General features: G+C 34.1%; 1 protein-coding gene across 1 annotated transcript; it reads left to right on the top strand.

Annotated features, from left to right (window-relative positions):
- Positions 1-16,846: 16,846 nt before the first annotated feature.
- Positions 16,847-17,860, top strand: LOC137730561 (myb-related protein 305-like). Its single transcript, XM_068469544.1, has 3 exons — positions 16,847-17,006; positions 17,127-17,256; positions 17,368-17,860. Exons 1-3 carry the CDS (start codon positions 16,847-16,849, stop codon positions 17,858-17,860), a joined length of 783 nt encoding a protein of 260 aa, XP_068325645.1.
- Positions 17,861-18,933: the final 1,073 nt, after the last annotated feature.

Consider the following 18,933-nt stretch of genomic DNA (forward strand, 5'->3'; position numbering starts at 1 on the left):
GATCACCATTGGACTTGTAAGTAATCTGAAGACCAAGAAAATAAGATAACTTCCCCATATCCTTCAAATCAAATACCATACTAAGATTAGTAATCACAGATTGCACCAGCTCAGAATTAGATCCTGTGATGATAATATCATCAACATATAAAAGTAAAATGACAACCTGATCACCTGTGGTCTTCACAAATAAGCTGGAATCTGAAAGAGAAGCTTGAAAACCAATTTCTTGGAGATAACCAGTGAACTTGTCATTCCAAGCTTGAGGAGCTTGTTTCAGGCCATACAATGATTTCACCAGCTTACAAACATGTGTAGGGAACTTAGAATCAACAAATCCCTGAGGTTGTTTCATATAAACCTCATCGTGTAATTCCCCATGTAAAAAGGCATTTTTAACATCTAACTGTCGAAGATCCCACTTGGAGGTGACAGCTAATGCTAAAATTAATCGCACAGTAGTATGGCGAACTACAGGACTAAAGGTCTCCATATAATCAACACCATGTTCTTGATTAAAACCCTGTGCTACCAACCGGGCCTTAAATCTAGAAATAGAACCATCACTATTTCGCTTAAGTTTGTACACCCACTTACTGCCTATAACATGCTTTTCTCCAGAATTAGGAACTAGAATCCAAGTTCCCTGAGATTGAAGAGCATCAAATTCCTCTTGCATTGCCAACTGCCATTGAGGAATTTGAGAAGCTTGTTTAAAACTAGATGGCTCAGAAACATCCATAATGTCAGCAAGGAAAGTAAAACCCCCTGAAAAATGAGCAGCATCTGCAAGATTTAAGGAATGAACTTGAGGAAAGAAAGTAGTAAGAGCAGAGTAATCCTTGCGAGTGATAGTGCCTGTTCGCATTCTGGTTTGAATTCCCTGTGAAGACATTGAACTGGGAACTGAGCTTGGTTGAAGGACAGGCAACAAGGAATTGGGACCGGAAAGAGTAGCAGCAGTTCTGAATTCTGAAGCATGACTAGCAGAAGAAGGTGTGCTTGTACTTGGAGAAGATGTAGACAAGTGTTGATTAGCTAAAGAACTGGAAGACACACTAGGAGAAGTGTCAATATTAGTAGACATCTGAGAACTATCTTGTGAGGCTGGTAAATAAATCACCACTGGTCTAACAGGAATAGAAGAGGAGGATGAACCAGATTTCTGCAAACTGAGCATCTCCTCATAAGGAAAGGAGATTTCATCATGCAACACATGGCGAGAAATGAGAATCTTGTCTGTGACCATATTATAACACAGAGAGCCTTTATAACCATTCGAGTACCCTAGAAAAATACATTTGACAGATCTGGATTGCAGTTTGTTGACATTATAAGGGCGAAGATAAGGATATACAGCTGAACCAAACACCTTCAAAGTAGTCAATACAGGTTTCTTGCCATACAATTGTTCAAATGGAGAAGTCATTTGCAAAACCCTACAAGGCATTCTATTAATCAAGAAAGCAGCATGAGCAACAGCATAATACCAGAACCTGTGTGGCAATTTAGCCACTGACAAAAGAGTAATAGCTGTTTCAAGCAAATGACGATGCTTCCTCTTAGCCATACCATTTTGCTGAGGAGTGTATGGACAAGAAATATAATGCAACATGCCATTCTTCTCCAAATAAGCCTTAAAGGAAGTATTCACAAATTCTCCACCACCATCAGATTGAAACACCTTGATCTTTGCATTGAATTGGTTTCCAACATATGCACAAAATTTAACAAAAGCACCAAAAACATCTGATTTATTGAGTAGAGGAAAAATCCATACAAACCTAGTGGCTTCATCTAGAAAAGAAACTGATAGGAGCATATTCATGCGACTTAAATGGCTTGTTCTCGTACATTTACGTTATGTTTCTTTAGTTATTTTAGTCCTTTATGCTTCTTTTGTGTGTTTTCAGGATCATAGAACGTGTTTGACGAAAGGATGCATTGTGGAGCATTTTGGGGCCTTTTGGAGTACTATTGGGCTAAGGATGGATAGCTTATGCTTGGAGCCCAAGTGTTGGATGAAATTGAAGGCCTTGTATGCACTTGAGGACACAAAACAATGGCCCTAACCCAATTACATTCACCTTGCCGTGGGCTTAACACAAACACCATTCCTTGCCATGCAAGGGGGAGCAATTTGGGTCCATTTCATGCACTTAAACCCTAGCCCAATTACACACCATTGCAGCCAAATCCATTCTTTGCCATGCACATTCACCACCAATTCAACCACACGCACTTATTCCTCCATCATTGCACAACATTGCAGCCACATGCACCAAAACACTTCTATGCCGTGCATTTCCATTCATTTCCAGCTTTCCACCAAGCAAATCTAATTGTCACTCACATGCATTCACTCTTAATCATTTAACCATGCAGCCACACATTCATTTTCCACCTTTGTGCCGTCCAAAACACACTCATTTCCAGCCATTGCACATGTTTTCCAAGCTAGCATTCCCTTCATAAAACAGCCACATGCACACTCAATCAATTAACCCATCTTTGCCGTGCATAACCCACCTTAATTCCAGCATTCCACATGCATTTCCAACCTAACATTCACCCACATGCACCCTTTAAACAAACCCAAACATGCAGCCACAGAAATTCCTCCCTTTGCCGTGGCTTTCCCATCACAATTCCAACTTTCCAACCTAGCCACATCCACATGCATTCACTCATAATCATTCACTAACATTGCAGCCACATTTCCACCCACTTCCTAGCTGTCATGTTCCCTCTTATTTACCTATAAATAAGCATCCATTGCAGCCACAATTCATTCATTCCATTCACAACACAACACACAACACAAACACTTCTTTGCCGTGCAAATCCCCTTCCATTTCTGCACCATTTCTTCTCCTCCATTGCAGCCATTCCAACCATTCCCCATACACCTAAAGCCCTAAACATTTCCTTAGACCTTGTGCCACAACAAAGAGGAAGAGAAGAGTGCCTAAACGTTCATACAATTCAAGTTTGAGTTGTTGGAATGTTTAGGTGTTTCTTTGATTTCAATGTTTAAATTCAATTCTCTTTGTCTTGTACGTATGAGGAACTAAACCCCCTTTAGCTAGGGGGTGATTCGAAACTATGTTTATGCTTGCAATATGAATTGATTACCTTTGGTTGGAATTTCATAAGTTGTGAATTCAATTTGTTTAACCGTTTGATTGATAACTTATTTATGTATGTTTATTGAGAGTGCACGCTTAATTTTCATGCATGAATATGACGCTAGAATATAAGTGAGTTTCACCTAATCGTTATGAACTTATATTCACAAGTAGTGGAGGTTGCTTATAAACAATCGCGTTGAATGAATTCTTGGCACTAGTTTCATGCTCATCATAGTAACGAATGCCTCGTCAACACTTATAGTTTTCATGATGCTTAATGATCTTTGATTGTATCTTTATTGTGCTTTTCACGTAAAGGACTTTTGGAGAATGTTGTGAATTGCGTTGCGCAAACCCATCCAATTCATTAACTTAAGGAAAACTTGACGGTTAATTTAAGCGGACCTAATTGACCCGGGGCGTTGAGTTTCATAATTTATCGAAAGACCAACTGAGAATCAATCTTGTATGCAAGTGTAACATGTGTGGAGAAGAACCCCTTGGCTATTCCATCATCCATATTTTCATCACATTCATATTTACGTTTTGCCTTTAATTACAATTTGTGCATTTTAGTTAATTTTCGTCAAATCAAACCCCCCCCCCCTTTACTTTCTTGTTCTTTAATGCTTAGAATCTGTTTAGTTTATGTTTTAAAGTATTTTTGAATACTTTGAGTCTAGTATAGTGTTTTATATTGTGTTTTTAAGTTTTTGAGTCAAATCCAAGTGATTAACAATCCCTCCTAATCCCCGGTCCAGAACGATCCCTACTTACATCATTACTACAATTGTCAAAAAGATGGTTTAATTTGTGTGCGTATAAATCTCGCATCAGAAACATAGTATCTATAACCACCAATAGACAGAACTGGAGATGGTCCCCAAACATCACTATGTATCTTATAAAATGGAATATCTACCCTATCAATCCTCTCTGAAAAAGGTAATCTACTCATCTTTCCACAGACACAATGAGAACAGACTTGAACATGTTCATCTGGACTAGAGACTATATCAGAAGCTTTAAGCATCGCAGCAAGGATTTCATTGGACGGATGACCCAAACGTTGATGCCACAAAGACTTTTTCACAGTATGTCCCAAAAAGGCAGAAGAAACAACACCTGAATTGAACAATGTAGGAAACACATGTACTGGAATTCTGAACAACTCTTCTTTGCTACTCTTTCCGTGGTATAGAATTGCCCCTGTTGCCTTGTCCTGCACAAAAAACTGAACATCATCGCAAATGAACCAGCTATGATTATCCTTGCACAATTGTTTAACAGACAAAAGAGTGACAGTAAGCAGCGGCACATGTAAAACATTTTTAAGGTGTAAAACATGAGACTGAGTAGACAAGGTAGTACTGCCAATATGTTTGACTTCCAAACCTGCACCATTACCAACAACTATCTTCTCATTTCCTTCATATGGAGTAGCCTGATTGAGAACATTAACATCAGGACTCATGTGATGAGATGCACCTGTGTCAATGATCCATGAGTCACCATTGACAATAGCATTCGAACTTTGTGCATTCATACCAGACAAATCAGCAGGATGAACTTGAGGTGTATTCAGAGGGAAGGAAGGAAACTGTGGTGCAGAGGAACACATAGGTACTTCAAATTGAGGTGAAAACCCTTGATAGGCATAGTTAGCAGACAAAGAGTGAGGTGGCTGATGACCTTGATAAGCATAATTCGATCTATGTCTGCAGTTGAGTGCAATATGACCTCTTTTCCCACAAATCTGACATTCTTGAACACTCGGACCATTTCCAGTATCATTCCTATATAGACAAGTAACAGCAACATGCCCCTTTCGAGAACAGATCTGACACTCTGGAATCTGCTCATATCTGTTAGAAGTATTACCAGACCACGATTGCCATGAAGTACCAGATCTTGAATTATTGAAACGAGGTTTGTAACCACCATTATTTCTGGGTCGAAAATTATTAGACTGATAAGATCTCCCTCCATGATTACCATTAGGACCATTAGAGTGATAACTAGAATAACCACCATTATTTTGCGAAGAACCAGGGCCATTAGAACCATACCCAGAATTAGATAACCCTTGAGAAGAAGAACCAGAATTGTTCGAACACAAAGAACCACTAGTGTCAGAAGGACCAGTGGAAAAATTAGTACTGACATACATAGCAGCCATGCCCTGAACCAAAGACTGGACCCTTGACTCAATAGTCTTCTCAGCACCAATCAACTGTACTCGAAACTCTTTGAAAGAAATGGAAGTGTCTCTAGCCAAAATGACCATACGAATCGTATCATAATCAGGAGGTAAACCACTGAGAGCAGCAATGATAAGATCATTATCAGATATCTTTTCCCCTGCAGCCTGCAACTGATCCTTAATTCCTTTCAACCGTAACAAATACTTGTCAATAGTATCACCTCCTTTTTGTAGAGTGTAAAGCTCAACCTTCAAGTGATTGATACTCGCACTAGAAACAGAAAGATAACGATCTTGCAAAGCTATCCAGGCTTCTCTGGAAGTTTTACAACCAACCACATGTTCTATAGCATCATCACTCAATGTTGCAATTAAAAGACTCAACAAAGCCATATCTGTTTTAATCCATGCCTTATAGACAACACTAATCTCAGTTGTAACACCCATCTCAGGAGTAAGAACAAATTTGGGTGGACAGACAGATTCACCAGTGAAATGATCAAACAAGTCATACCCACGTAAAACAGACGTAAACTGGAAATTCCACTTTGTGAAATTCTCTTCAGTAAGCTTGATAGTAAGCATACCCAGCAGGTTTTCAATCTTCACTGAATCCGACATGATTACACAACAACAATAATTCGAAACAATATAGACACTCGTATGTGAACAAGAAAAACCCAGATACCAAATTGCAAGAAACACCCAACTTCAATCTATATATTCTTCAGAAATGATCAAGAAAGAAAGAAACACATGTATGGCATCGGCCTTCAAAAATCAAGAACCACAAGAATAAACGAATTCATGAACATAAGTGGCATCGGCCTTCAGATTGACAAGAAAACAATGAGCACCATTGGCATCGGCCTTGAGGTAACTCAACAACAAAATCTTTACACAATAGTCTTGTAGGGCATCGGCCTTCAACAAATTCCCAAAAAAAAAAAATTCCACCTTCAGTAAACATACGAAGAAAAATATCACCTTAGCAGCAATCGGATCGACAGAAAACGAAATCACCCGCACAAGCGATGCTGGCTCTGGATACCATCTTAACACAATGAAGAATCAGCAATTAACTCACAAATATTGAGATGAAGAAGATGAACAGTTTTAGACAAATTCGATTTCTCTCTATCTGATCTCTTTCTTACAAAAATCTGTTATTTCCCTCTTTACAAAACTAACTAGATATATCTCAAAGATCCCCTTTTAACTCTCTCTAAGACAATGACTTAGAGAGTAAGCTATCAATCACATGTGCACAACACATGACACATACAATCCTATCTAATACCATGTGCACAGCACATGCCAATTACATTTATATCCAATAGATCTCACTAACTTTAGGAATAAAACTCTTATAGTAAGAAGAACTCAACACAAGTTTTTCTTCATGTACACTCATCTAAAATGTTGATTTTACAGAATTCTATAAGTGGTTGTCAATATATATATGCAACACTAATTTAAGATCAAAGTAGGTTGGCAATGTTTTCAACAAAACCAATCGTAGTTCAAGTCCTTATTAGTTTTAATAAGATTCTTAATTTTCTAATATCTAAATTAAGTTTTCGCTTCTTCACATGCCGAGCTCTCCACGTATGGGGAAATTTCAAGCACATGGATAATTTAACTTGGCAACATGAAGCATCTTTAAAAAGAAAATTAATGAAAATGGCTTCAAAATTTTGAATTTTAACCAAAGGTTATCCTATAACTATATTTTATGATATGGACAAAATAATGAAAAAAAAAAAAAAAAAAAACCTAAGTAAAGCGCATGCAATACTTCATCATCGCCTCATTGTTTTTCATCTCCTTCTCCTCCAATTCTGGCCAAATTCTCTGTCAAAATCATTGATTATAAGTATCAGGAAGTCCATCTATACGACTCAGATAATTGGTTGCTGGTAAAAGTTTCAGAGATCCTCAACATTTCAATCTCTCCTTTCCACTTCTCAAAAGAGTTTCAAGAGAACCTTACCTTATTCAAATGTTCTTTAGATCTAGAAAGACGACAGTACATTTACGTTTTAAATGGCCCCTTCCTTACCAGCCCTGGCATCACGTTTATGTTGTTTATCCCGACTACGAAATTGATAACCTGTAGTCTTGTACAAAGATACGTAATGTTTTATCAGTTCCATCTTTGGGTGTCCTGAAATAGTCTAAACCAAACTGCCCAAAATGTGAAACAGGGGGAAATGGGTGTATACTGAATAACAACGGGAACAAAAGCGACATTCAATGTGTTTAATTGACAAAAGCAAGTAAGATTAACCTTACTTATTTTGCTTGACATGTATTCTGCTAAAAGCAAAAGCATTTTCAAAATAATAATTAATATTCTCTGCTGGGGAACAGGATGAACTGAACCAGTACTATTAAATGGGATTTGGATCCCATCCAGATCCCAATTGTGGGGATCCTAGTAAAGGATTCCATATAGGATCTTCATATCTTAACTATTCATCGTGCATCGTGTGGTAAAAAATTATTTAACTTTTTTATTTAAAATTAAAAATAAATAATACCTGACGAAAACTAATTACATAATGTACGATGAACTAAGAGTGGATATGGAGAGAATTCTCTTCCTTAAAAATGTGCCAATTTTTTCACAACTTCATATGAACGTGTGCAATGTCTAAGTCTCAGAAAATATTTTAAGAGCAACTCCAGCGTTGGAGCCCTCCCCCCAGGCAATGCACTATTCAATCCACCTAATGAACAGTAACTGCCCTTAATGAACAGTAAATAGCCCTGGCAATAGCATTTGCATCTCCACCGTTATACTTCAATAGCCCTGGCAATAGGCAATAAAATATTAGTATTTTTTTATTTATAAAATAATACAAAATAATTTTAATTGTAATATCGGATAAGATTTTTAATCGTTCTCGTTGCGCCACGTGTCAAGCTTGTGCTTGAAGTTCCTACACAATAAAAATAAGTAACAAATAAATAATTATAATGAAAATAAGTAACAAATAAATAATACAAACAACATAATTATAATGTAAGTAGGTAACAAATAAATAATACAAACAATAAATAATAAATTATGTAGGTAACAAATAAATAATACAAACAATAAATAATAAATTATGTAGGTAACAAATAAATAATACAAACAATAAATAATATATTATGTAGGTAACAAATAAATAATACAAATAATAAATAATAAATAACAAATAAATAATACAAACAATAAATAATAAATTATGACGGTAACAAATAAATAATACAAACAATAAATAATAAATTTTGTACGTAACAAATAAATAATACAAACAATAAATAATAAATTATGTAGGTAACAAATAAATAATAAATTATGTAGGTAACAAATAAATAATACAAATAATAAATAATAAATAATAAATAAATAATACAAAAAATAAATAATAAATTATGACGGTAACAAATAAATAATACAAACAATAAATAATAAATTTTGTACGTAACAAATAAATAATACAAACAATAAATAATAAATTATGTAGGTAACAAATAAATAATACAAACAAATAATTATAATGTAAATTTGGGTATCAAATAAATAATATATTGTTACCTGATCCGAGTAATTTTCCCCACTTCGAATATTACTACTAGCTTGTGCCAAGGCGTCTCTCCACATACTAAACGATTGGCTAAGTAATTTCCAATGACTGGACATCGATTCTTTGGTTCTTTTCCCACCAATTTTCTCAAGAAAATTGGTATGAATAAGACTCTACATCTCTCGCAACTGCATCTCATTACCCGTAAGCGAACTATGAGTAATTTCAACCCAGCTAGTACACAACGCAACATCTTCAATAAGCGACCAATTCGTACCTGCACCAATGGTCATTTTGTTGAAAAAAAATGGATTCAAACTTTGAGACAAAGAAAGGAATGTGATTGAAAGTAGTTGAGAAAATATGAAATTGTTGTGTAAGGTAGATGATAATGAGAAGGTATTTATAGAAAAGTAAAAACAATTGTTTTTACAATTTTTTTCAGATTTTTCAGATTTTTTTTTGAATTTTTTTGAATTTTTTACAATTTTTTTTAAATTTTTATTCAATTAATTAATCTCTACCGTTGGATATAAAAAAATTTGAATTCCAACACTTCAGATTGTGCCACGTGTCACAACGGTAACTTTTCTTAATTTTAAAACTATTTTTTCTTTTATTTTTTTATTTATAAAGAATATTAATATCCACCGTTGATCTCAGATCGAACGGTGGATATTAAATCTGACTTTTTTATTTTTTTTGACCGTTGAGATCGAACGGTCCAACTTAAGTAACCAGTGAGATCTAACGGACCGTGGGAAGCCACGTGGCTTCCCAACGGTAACTAACAAACTTTTTTTTTTTTCTGATTTTGTGTCGGCGATGCGCCCCCACGCGCGAGTGGGGTGCACGCGCCTGACACAAAAAAAGATTAATATTGCCTGACGCCAGGCTGACGTCAGATGGCCATCAGGCTCTCGGGTTGGCAATCCCCCACGGGCCCAGAGCTCGGGCCTCCACCTTCGGTTGGGCTAGCCCACACTGGAGCTGATCCCCTGGCCCTCGGGCCCTTGTTCTGTCCACCTTCCCCCGAGCAAAAAGCCACGCTGGGCTTGCTCTAAAGATGCTGTTCAGGCAATATGTCATGACTAACAATATAATTTTTCAAATTATCTTGATAACGCCTCTCCTCTTTCTCTCTAACAATTTTATATTTTCCAATATTTTCTTCGCATCTATATTAGACTACTGCTTGTGCACAAATTTAGTCAAATTCGTCCCTTGTAGATTATATACACAAAAGTAGGATTATAAATTTTTTATTGTTTTTACACATATATATTATTATATAACTACATATATTATTAATCTTTATATATTATTAAGTTTCATACACAGTATAGTACCATTAAATTTCAGACACAGTGTAGTACCGTTAAGTTTCATAAACAGTGGAGTACTGTTAAGTTTTATAAACAGTGTAGTACTGTTAAGTTTCCTAAACAGTATAGTACTATTAATGTGACATCCCACATCGCCCAGGGGAGTGATCCTTATATGTATATTCTCATCCTTACCTAACACGAGGCCTTTTGGGAGCTCACTGGCTTCGGGTTCTGTAGGAACTCCGAAGTTAAGTGAGAAGGAGGCTAGAGCAATCCCATGATGGGTGACCCACTGGGAAGTTGCTCGTGAGTTCCCAAAAACAAAACCGTGAGGGAATGGTAAGCCCAAAGCGGACAATATCGTGCTACGGTGGAGTGGGGCCCTGGAAGTGGTCCCGCCCGGGCGGGGATGTGACAATTAAGTTTCATAAACAGTATAGCATCATTAAGTTTCATAAATAATGTAGTACCATTAATTTTTATAAACAATGTAATAAGTTTCATAAGCAGTTTGTGTGAGAACGTGCGGATAGTTTTTTTTTTAAGAAACTTTCATAAAAAAGACTTGGGCTAAGTTTATTTTAACCAAAAATCATATTATAACTTTATTTAATGAAAAAAGAATTAAATTTTAGAAAGGAAAAAAAAAACGTAAATTTTAATAAAAAGGACAGAATTTAAAAAAACAAAAAAAATGACGCTCAGGACCTATACACTGTTTATGAAGCGAAACAATACTATACTATTTATTGGTCCAATTTTATCAATGGTGCCTAGTTTTTTTTGTCCACTTGCATAAATAGTATCTAGTTTTTGATCATGTTTCATAAATAGTGCCTAGTTATTAGGTCCAGTTTTATAAATAATGTATAGTAATTGGTGTTTCATAAATAATTTCTCTTTCGGTTTCATAAATAGTGTCTAGTTATTGGTCCACTTTATTAAATAGTGCATAGTTCTTGATCATGTTTTATAAATATTATTTAGTTCTTACTCTATTATCATACATAGTGTATAATCCAGTTTCATAAATAGTTTGCACCTATTGATTCAGTTTTTGAAATAATGCCTACTCTTCTTTTCGTTTCATAAATAGTGTCTACTTATTGGTTTAGTTTCATAAATAGTGTCTACTTATTAGTCTAGTTTCATGAATAGTGTCTACTTATTGGTGAAGTTTTATAAATAATGTTTAATTATTGATTCAGTTTCATAAGGTTTGAAACTTAGACCCTTTTTTGTCTTGTAAACTCACCCATTGCACTGAAAACGATGAACCCAAAAGTGACTCTTTAGATCAAAACCTTGAGAAGATTATCTTCTCAGTAATTATATTTAAAAATCTGTTTTCAATTACCAAATTAAAATTTCCTTACATTTTTTACATACCTACAATAATAAATGTATCTTTCCATCCAATTTCTTGAGATTGGATGTCATCTTGGAGAAATTTTTCCTTGTGCCTGTAACAAAAATGGTATACCACGTGTTATTATGTAAGTGGTTGAAAATTTTATTTTTTATATTATTAGTTTTTTAACACAAGAATCTCACAACTTTTATAGAGTGTACTACCCCGTGTTCCAGGCACATTGAAAAGTTTCTCGTCATTATGACTACTATTGGGAAACAACACCACACAAATAAAACTAAAGAATGTAATTCAATTTAAAGTATTTTTCTTATTCTAAGCAAAAAGAAAAGAAAAAAAGAAATCTATTAATGTAGCTGACAATGGGAGAAAAATGTGGGAGAAAAAAGTGGAGTGTGGAATGGAAGGTGGGTACGCACCCAAGCGCAAGTTGGGTTTTTTAGAGGTTTTTTTTTTTATTATTATTATTTTGTTCTTATCATTAAATAAAGTTAGTGGGTGATTTTTGATTAAAATGTAAAGATTTGAAACCCTTTTCATTAATATTAAAATTATGTCTTTTTCATTAAAATTTAAGTTTTTTGATCTTTTATTATTAAAATTTAAATTTTTTTTATTAAAATTTAAATTTTTTTCTTAAAAAAAATTATAGCTTGATTTTTTATTAAAATAAATTTAGCTTAAACTCTTTTCATAAAAATGAGCTTCACAAGCGAGCTTACATTCTCTGATACTACAAAGTAAGTTGACATCCCAAAACCAATTAATTGACAACGAGAAAGGACTAATACTCCAATTCCTTAATTATAGGCCCATCCAAGGTTTTCTTTTTTTTCTTCCTTTTTTTATTTTTTTATTTTTTTATTTTTTTTTATTTTGGACGTTGGACAATTCTTATACTCTCACATACTCCAACTCACTCTATTTTTAAATAATAAAAAAAATCATCTCTATTTTTAAATAATAATAAAAAAATTAATCTCTCTCTTTCTTCTTATATTTCAAGGTTCAGCACATCTCACCTTTTTATTTTTAAATTTGTGCCTGTCAATATATATATATTTAAGGTTAAAATAGTGGAGCCATGTTTTTTTTGGTCACTCATGATCAGTAACTTATGATCACCTTCGTTAAAATTGACATCAAAAGTTGAGATCAACATATTAAAAATATATTTATATATCCTATATTTTTTAAATCAAATCTAATAATAATTGACTATATATTTAGTTACGGTGACCAAGAGAACATTTTTGTAAGTACTCTACGTGCTAATGAAGATATGGACTGCGCATGTACAAAATATGATTGTCACTAAATATGCATCGTTCATATACCGATCGACTACAGCTTCTTGATCACTTCAACATATTCTTACAATGTGCTGACAAGAAAATTAGATTAACTTATCTTATGTCTTTCATGGATTCCACATCTATGAATATTGCTTTATTGCTGTTGAGCAATTCTTGTATACGCAGATGCTTACATATTTTATAACCTAGGATCTTAATGAAGATTTGTGTAATCATACTAATTTTGGCATAATTTCTTGTTTCCCCAATTGGAAAATTAAAAGTAAATCTCATGAGTAATATAGAGCTCGTTTGGATGTACTTTTAAAATGACTGAAACTGAAAGCCCTTTTGAAGGAAATGTTTTTGGGTTCTAAAAACACTTGAAGTGCTTTCTACAAAAAGCATCAGTTATGTGTTTCTTTCAGGAAGCGCTTTAAGTGCATTTTCAGAATTTACTTACATTTTTACAAAGGATTGTTTTAAAAATTATTTTCACCAAAAACGCTTTCAGTTATTTTAAAAGCACATCCAAATAGGTTCATAATTGACTTAACCTTTTCTAGTGAAATTCCAACTCAACAAAAATATCAAGGACCAAAATTAATTTTATAATAAGCAAGGGCAAATAGACTCTATCACGAACTCATTAATCTTGGAAATGTGATTAGATAGTAAATAATGTTTCTAGAAACTAGTGCATGCCATTCCCTTTCCAACAAAGAAAAAGACAAAGCACAATTTGTTAAATAATTAGGGAGTAAAACCCCACATCATGCCCTAAATTTTATCCTAATCTGCTTAGAATTGACACCCGGCCTTAAATAAAAATAAAAGACAAAGCAAAGGTTAGTAGAATAATAATTAAGGAACCCACATGGTCAGATCTTTCTAGCTTTAAGCACGTACATTCTTAGCTGTTAAACAAGTGCAAGATGTTTCACATACTTTCTTTGATTATCCGTACTAAACACGGATTAGTGTTGTCTAGAAATGATTAATCATAGAAATCTGATGTGATATACTGACGAAGAAACATATGAATATTTCGTGCACTTAAGGTTGGTGGCTGTGTTATGAATAGTAACAAATCAAAGCAAAGGAGATTCTGTGGTGCCATATTTGATGAATGACATAGATTTTGGCCTCTTTTGATTGATGTTCGTCTTTGTTTCAAGGAATTAAAAGTCAAGCATGGACTGTTCAAAGCCACTCCAATTTCCAAACATTACGTGGCAAAAGGGTTTGTAGTGTTTGTATGGTGATCGAGATCATGTTGTTCTCACTCTTTTTATCAAAGGGGAGGGGAGATTCGAAACAAATTGCATTGTGTCAAATCATGTTTACTTATTCTCTTTTTATAAAAATAAATAAATAAATAAATAAATAAATAAATAAATAGAGATATCGAATTTGAGAATGTTTCCAACATCAGATAAAGATGTCAATTAAAGACTAAGAGCTAGTTCTTACTTAAATTTCAAGTTTTGGCTTATGTCGAAAGTTTAAATTTAAAATCTTAAATCTAAGTCGTAGGGTTACTCTATATGGTTAGGGAAACAGTCCTATTGAGGATGCAATCAAAACAAGTTGCAATTGGTCAATTTGCCTATAAGGCTCGTGACCGGGAATGCATCTAAGCAAAATTTATACTTTCCTTCGAATAAGAGAATTATATATTTATGAATAAAAATAAATAAACAGATGCCTTATGCAGGGTACAATCTATTTGAGAATGCTTTTATAAACATTATAAACACTAAGATAATAATAAAGTATTTTAAATGCTTTCTAGAACAACTCGTATTATATATTTCTTTAGGAAGTAGTTTTTAGTATTTCTTTTTTTTTTTTTTTGTTTCCTTTGAAAGTGCATCATGCAAACGTACTCAAAGGAAGGTTTCAAAGATTTCTTATCTTATATTATATTTTTTAATGTCCATTAAGATTTTAAAGAAACTAACAAGTAACGAGTAAAGTTGTAAAGAAATTAACAAGTAACAAATCATTGTTACTCTTGGTGTTCCAGTTATATAAAACATTTACCTAAACATTTACCTGGACTTATGTGTTCATCGAATATGAGTTATAATTTGAGCATTACTAATCCAAATGGTGAACCAAGCTTACCAACGTCTAGTAGCCTATGAGTTACAATTTGATACTAGATTAATACGATCACATTATATAATGGTACATATGAGTGAATTTAGAACACCATTATTATGGTCAACACAAAACATTTATGTCCGCATGTGCGTCAGTAACGAATTTATTTTACCTACTAAAATTTTTTGAAATACAAAAAACTTGTAGTTTAGTTGGCTTAAAAGCCTTAAATCATTCACTTTTATGCCGGTAGTTTCGGTTTCAATTCTTCCCTCCCACTATCACTTCAGATTGAAGAATAAACAAATAATAATTAAAACTTCCCCAAAATAGTTTTTATTTGTCTCATAATCCATCATCTTTCTTGTGTACAGATCACCTATTTTCACAACATCAGCCTCACCCACAAAGCAATGTTACAAGTTTACAACATGAGAACTCCATGCCGCGTATGGTCCATAAAGCATGAGAAATTTTTTATTGTGATCGGAATACGAGTGATATATCACTTGTTTTTATATAAGTGGTGAAATATTTTATTTTTTAAGTTATTAACTTTTTAACACATATATTCCACCATTTGTATAGTGACATATAGTGTATCATTCTGTATTTTGTTTACATCAAAAAATCTTTCCATAAAGCATTATCATTCCAAAAATATATTAGAAAATAATAAAAAGTACCACGTGTCCCCTTGGTGACGTTCCAAAGTCATGAATACCTTGAGAATTATAATGCCCACAAAATCCAAAATGGCATCAACAAATTAATATTTAATTCCTGATTTAGAGTGATTACTTGGAAAATTCTCCTTAAGAAGTAAGCAATTCCAACACCTGGTCAAACCACATTGGTCCTCTAGTAATTTTCAAGTTTAAAAATTCCACCACCCACTTAATTGTGATTTAATATTTATCAGGCATGTTTTAGTATGCTAATGAGTTACTAATTCTTCTTGTCCAAATGCATAATCTCTGTGTACGTGGCCTCAATCCATGGAATTCCTATTTCTCTTCTGTCGCACTTTAGCATCCAATAATTTATTAAACTTATCGTTTTAGATCCTTACTAGAATACGTCACCAAATGCGATAGCATAAGAATAGTACTATTCATATTCATGTTTACTTTGTACACATTTTTGTTATATTTGACTATTGATTTTCTTCAAATCAAAAGATTCTGATGATCAAAAATTGAGAAAGTATTTAAAAAGTAAAATTAAGTATGGATAACACTACACTAACATAGTTCTAGCTTTCTAAAATGTCCTCGTATGAGCTAAATAATTTTGACCTTCTTGATTGAAGCATTTCAACCACTTGATTGGTATATATTTGGGGTTGATCATGATGTTAAATCATACATCAATGGCGAAGACACTTAAATGTAATCCATCCCTCCTCCCTATACGAAATTTACTATGTAATTTATAAAATTATAGTGCATAATAATCGTATTAGAGTGCCAAATGAAAACTCTTTTATTGTTAGCTTCCTTTTTTTTTATTTTTTTTTATCAAGTATTAGATGTCTAAAGTTCAAATCTCTTCTTTTAGTATCTTAGAAAAATAAATGAATGATAAAGATGATATTTCTGTGAGATCAGATGACTCGTACATCAAATAGTGGAAAGCATAGGGAAGATTTCGAAAACGACAGCAAATTGACTGATGGAATTACAAAGTGAGGGCTTATGTTGCAGACATATAAATACGCAAACAAGCACTACAAAAATTACCACAGCATCTGGAAGACAAAGTCTTTAGATAAAAGCATACCTATTACCTAAGCATAACACAAAAGTTGTGCTAATTAAGCTATCACACATGTATTTGGGGATGATGGCAGGTCAACATATGGGTTGGGGTTTAATAGAAGAGGAGGGTTGGAGAAAGGGTCCTTGGACTGCTGAGGAAGATAGGTTGCTTATTGAGTATGTGAGGGTTCATGGTGAAGGCAGATGGAACTCCGTGGCCAGACTTGCAGGTATGTGACTCCACTCTAGTTACAATTAGTGTTTGAGCGCTCATGTGTTTATGTACATATATCCATTGAATAACTGAGAATAATAATAATATAATTTTTTTGGGTTGTATAATTATATAGGACTGAAAAGGAATGGAAAGAGCTGCAGGCTGAGGTGGGTAAATTATTTGAGGCCAGACCTTAAGAGGGGGCAAATTACTCCACATGAAGAGAGAATAATAGTAGACCTACATGCAAGATGGGGGAATAGGTAAATATTTGTCGTACTTTGTTTGCTTTGTTTTTAATATTTTAGCTAGTTTTTTTTTTTTTCTTGTGCTACATATATGAAGGCTTAATTTGTTTTTTGAAAAAAACTCAGATGGTCAACTATTGCAAGGAGTTTGCCTGGAAGGACTGATAATGAGATCAAGAACTATTGGAGGACCCATTTTAAGAAAAAAGCGGTTAAAGGGGTTTCTGATGCCTCCGAGAAGGTGAAAACTCGCCTTTTAAGGAGGCAACAGTTTTACCAGCAGCAGCAACTCAATCAAGCAGATCTGAAGAAAATCATGGCCTTACTGGATGAAAATGACAACAATAAAATACCATCCTGCTGGCCTCAAGTGAAGCCGGATTCGGAGACTTCTACTACTACTGTATGCCCTCACGCAGCTGATCAGGAGCAAGGATTCTTCAGCTCCATGCTGCATGAGAATGTGTATGTGCCTGAACCTGCCTCCACTAATGAGGAAAATTTTCTGTGGGATGGTTTGTGGAACTTGGATGATATCCATGGTAATTTTAACACAACTTCAGCTTGTGCAACAGGAAAAACTAGTTTGCACAGCAACTTGGTGGTTCCCCTTTGTTGAATTTGAGCAGACTTTGATTTTTCAAGTATAACAAGTGGTGTGAATTTTGGGTTGTAAAAAATCATGCAATCCAAGGCTACCTACTTATTTACCATGCTTTTTGCTTTTATTTTAAAATAATGGCTCACCATTTTAACTATAGGAGAATTGTAATTATTTTGGTTGTTGCTTAACTTGTATTGGTACTTGCTAGACAAGCTATTGGAAATCAAAAACCGTTGCTTCAAGTATGAAGTTGCGTAATTTTCATAGAGGCTTCCCTTTGTCTCTTCCTCTTCTTTTATGTTTTCATCAGATAAAAGCTTCATCTTGTTTTGATCATATATTCACAATAAGAGTTCGACTACTTCCATCATATTCCGTCATCCATTCCAAAATTCAAACCCCCTTTAGGACGAACAACTAACATTTGTATTTTTTAAATGTGTTGGTAGGATTTAAATTTAAGATCTGTTTCAACGAAATAAAGAGAAATATCGTTAGACTAACAGTTGGTTGGTATGATTCGTAAGTACTTAAAGAAACATGAAAGTACACCGTGATTGCTTGAAATGCTTCTCTACATTAGTATTTTCTTTTATTAAACTTTACGGTAGTACTTAGCTTACTCATATCACGCTTAGCTTTTAGTGACATCTTTGTCCTCACATTCTTTATGCCAGTTTAAATAAAGGATCATGGAACCAAATTTGCACACTGTGTGTGGAAGAGATGCACAAACTTAACTACCTATAAAACAACGAATAACCGTAAGGCAACCTTGGGACTGGTGGGGTGACAGTCAAAGGCTCTTTTTCGATCAAGTTGGTAAGCAGTTTAAAACTCAAGCAGTGGGCAAGAGAAAAAAGTATGCATGATTGTGTTATCAGAAATGAACCTAGAAGGGTGTACTTATATACCAATCACAAGAGAAACCTTTTAGGATATTAAATTCATACTAAACCGGAAGACTCCCAGATGATATCTAGGAGTAGATATTACTTCCTCTTAGGAGTGTAATTACCTAGCGCAGGCCCCAGATTGTAAGAATCTCCAAGAATATAAGAAACCTAGTTGCTTTCATACTGGATCAG

This window comes from Pyrus communis, chromosome 4 (assembly GCF_963583255.1).
Source record: "Pyrus communis chromosome 4, drPyrComm1.1, whole genome shotgun sequence".
NCBI lineage: Eukaryota > Viridiplantae > Streptophyta > Magnoliopsida > Rosales > Rosaceae > Pyrus > Pyrus communis.

Bases quoted from the DNA above. Each gene is read 5' to 3' on its own strand.
- LOC137730561 (XM_068469544.1), top strand. From the start codon at position 16,847: ATGTATTTGGGGATGATGGCAGGTCAACATATGGGTTGGGGTTTAATA. The intron at 17,007-17,126 runs GTATGTGACTCC...ATAATTATATAG, and splicing joins CTCCGTGGCCAGACTTGCAG to GACTGAAAAGGAATGGAAAG. The intron at 17,257-17,367 runs GTAAATATTTGT...AAAAAAACTCAG, and splicing joins CATGCAAGATGGGGGAATAG to ATGGTCAACTATTGCAAGGA.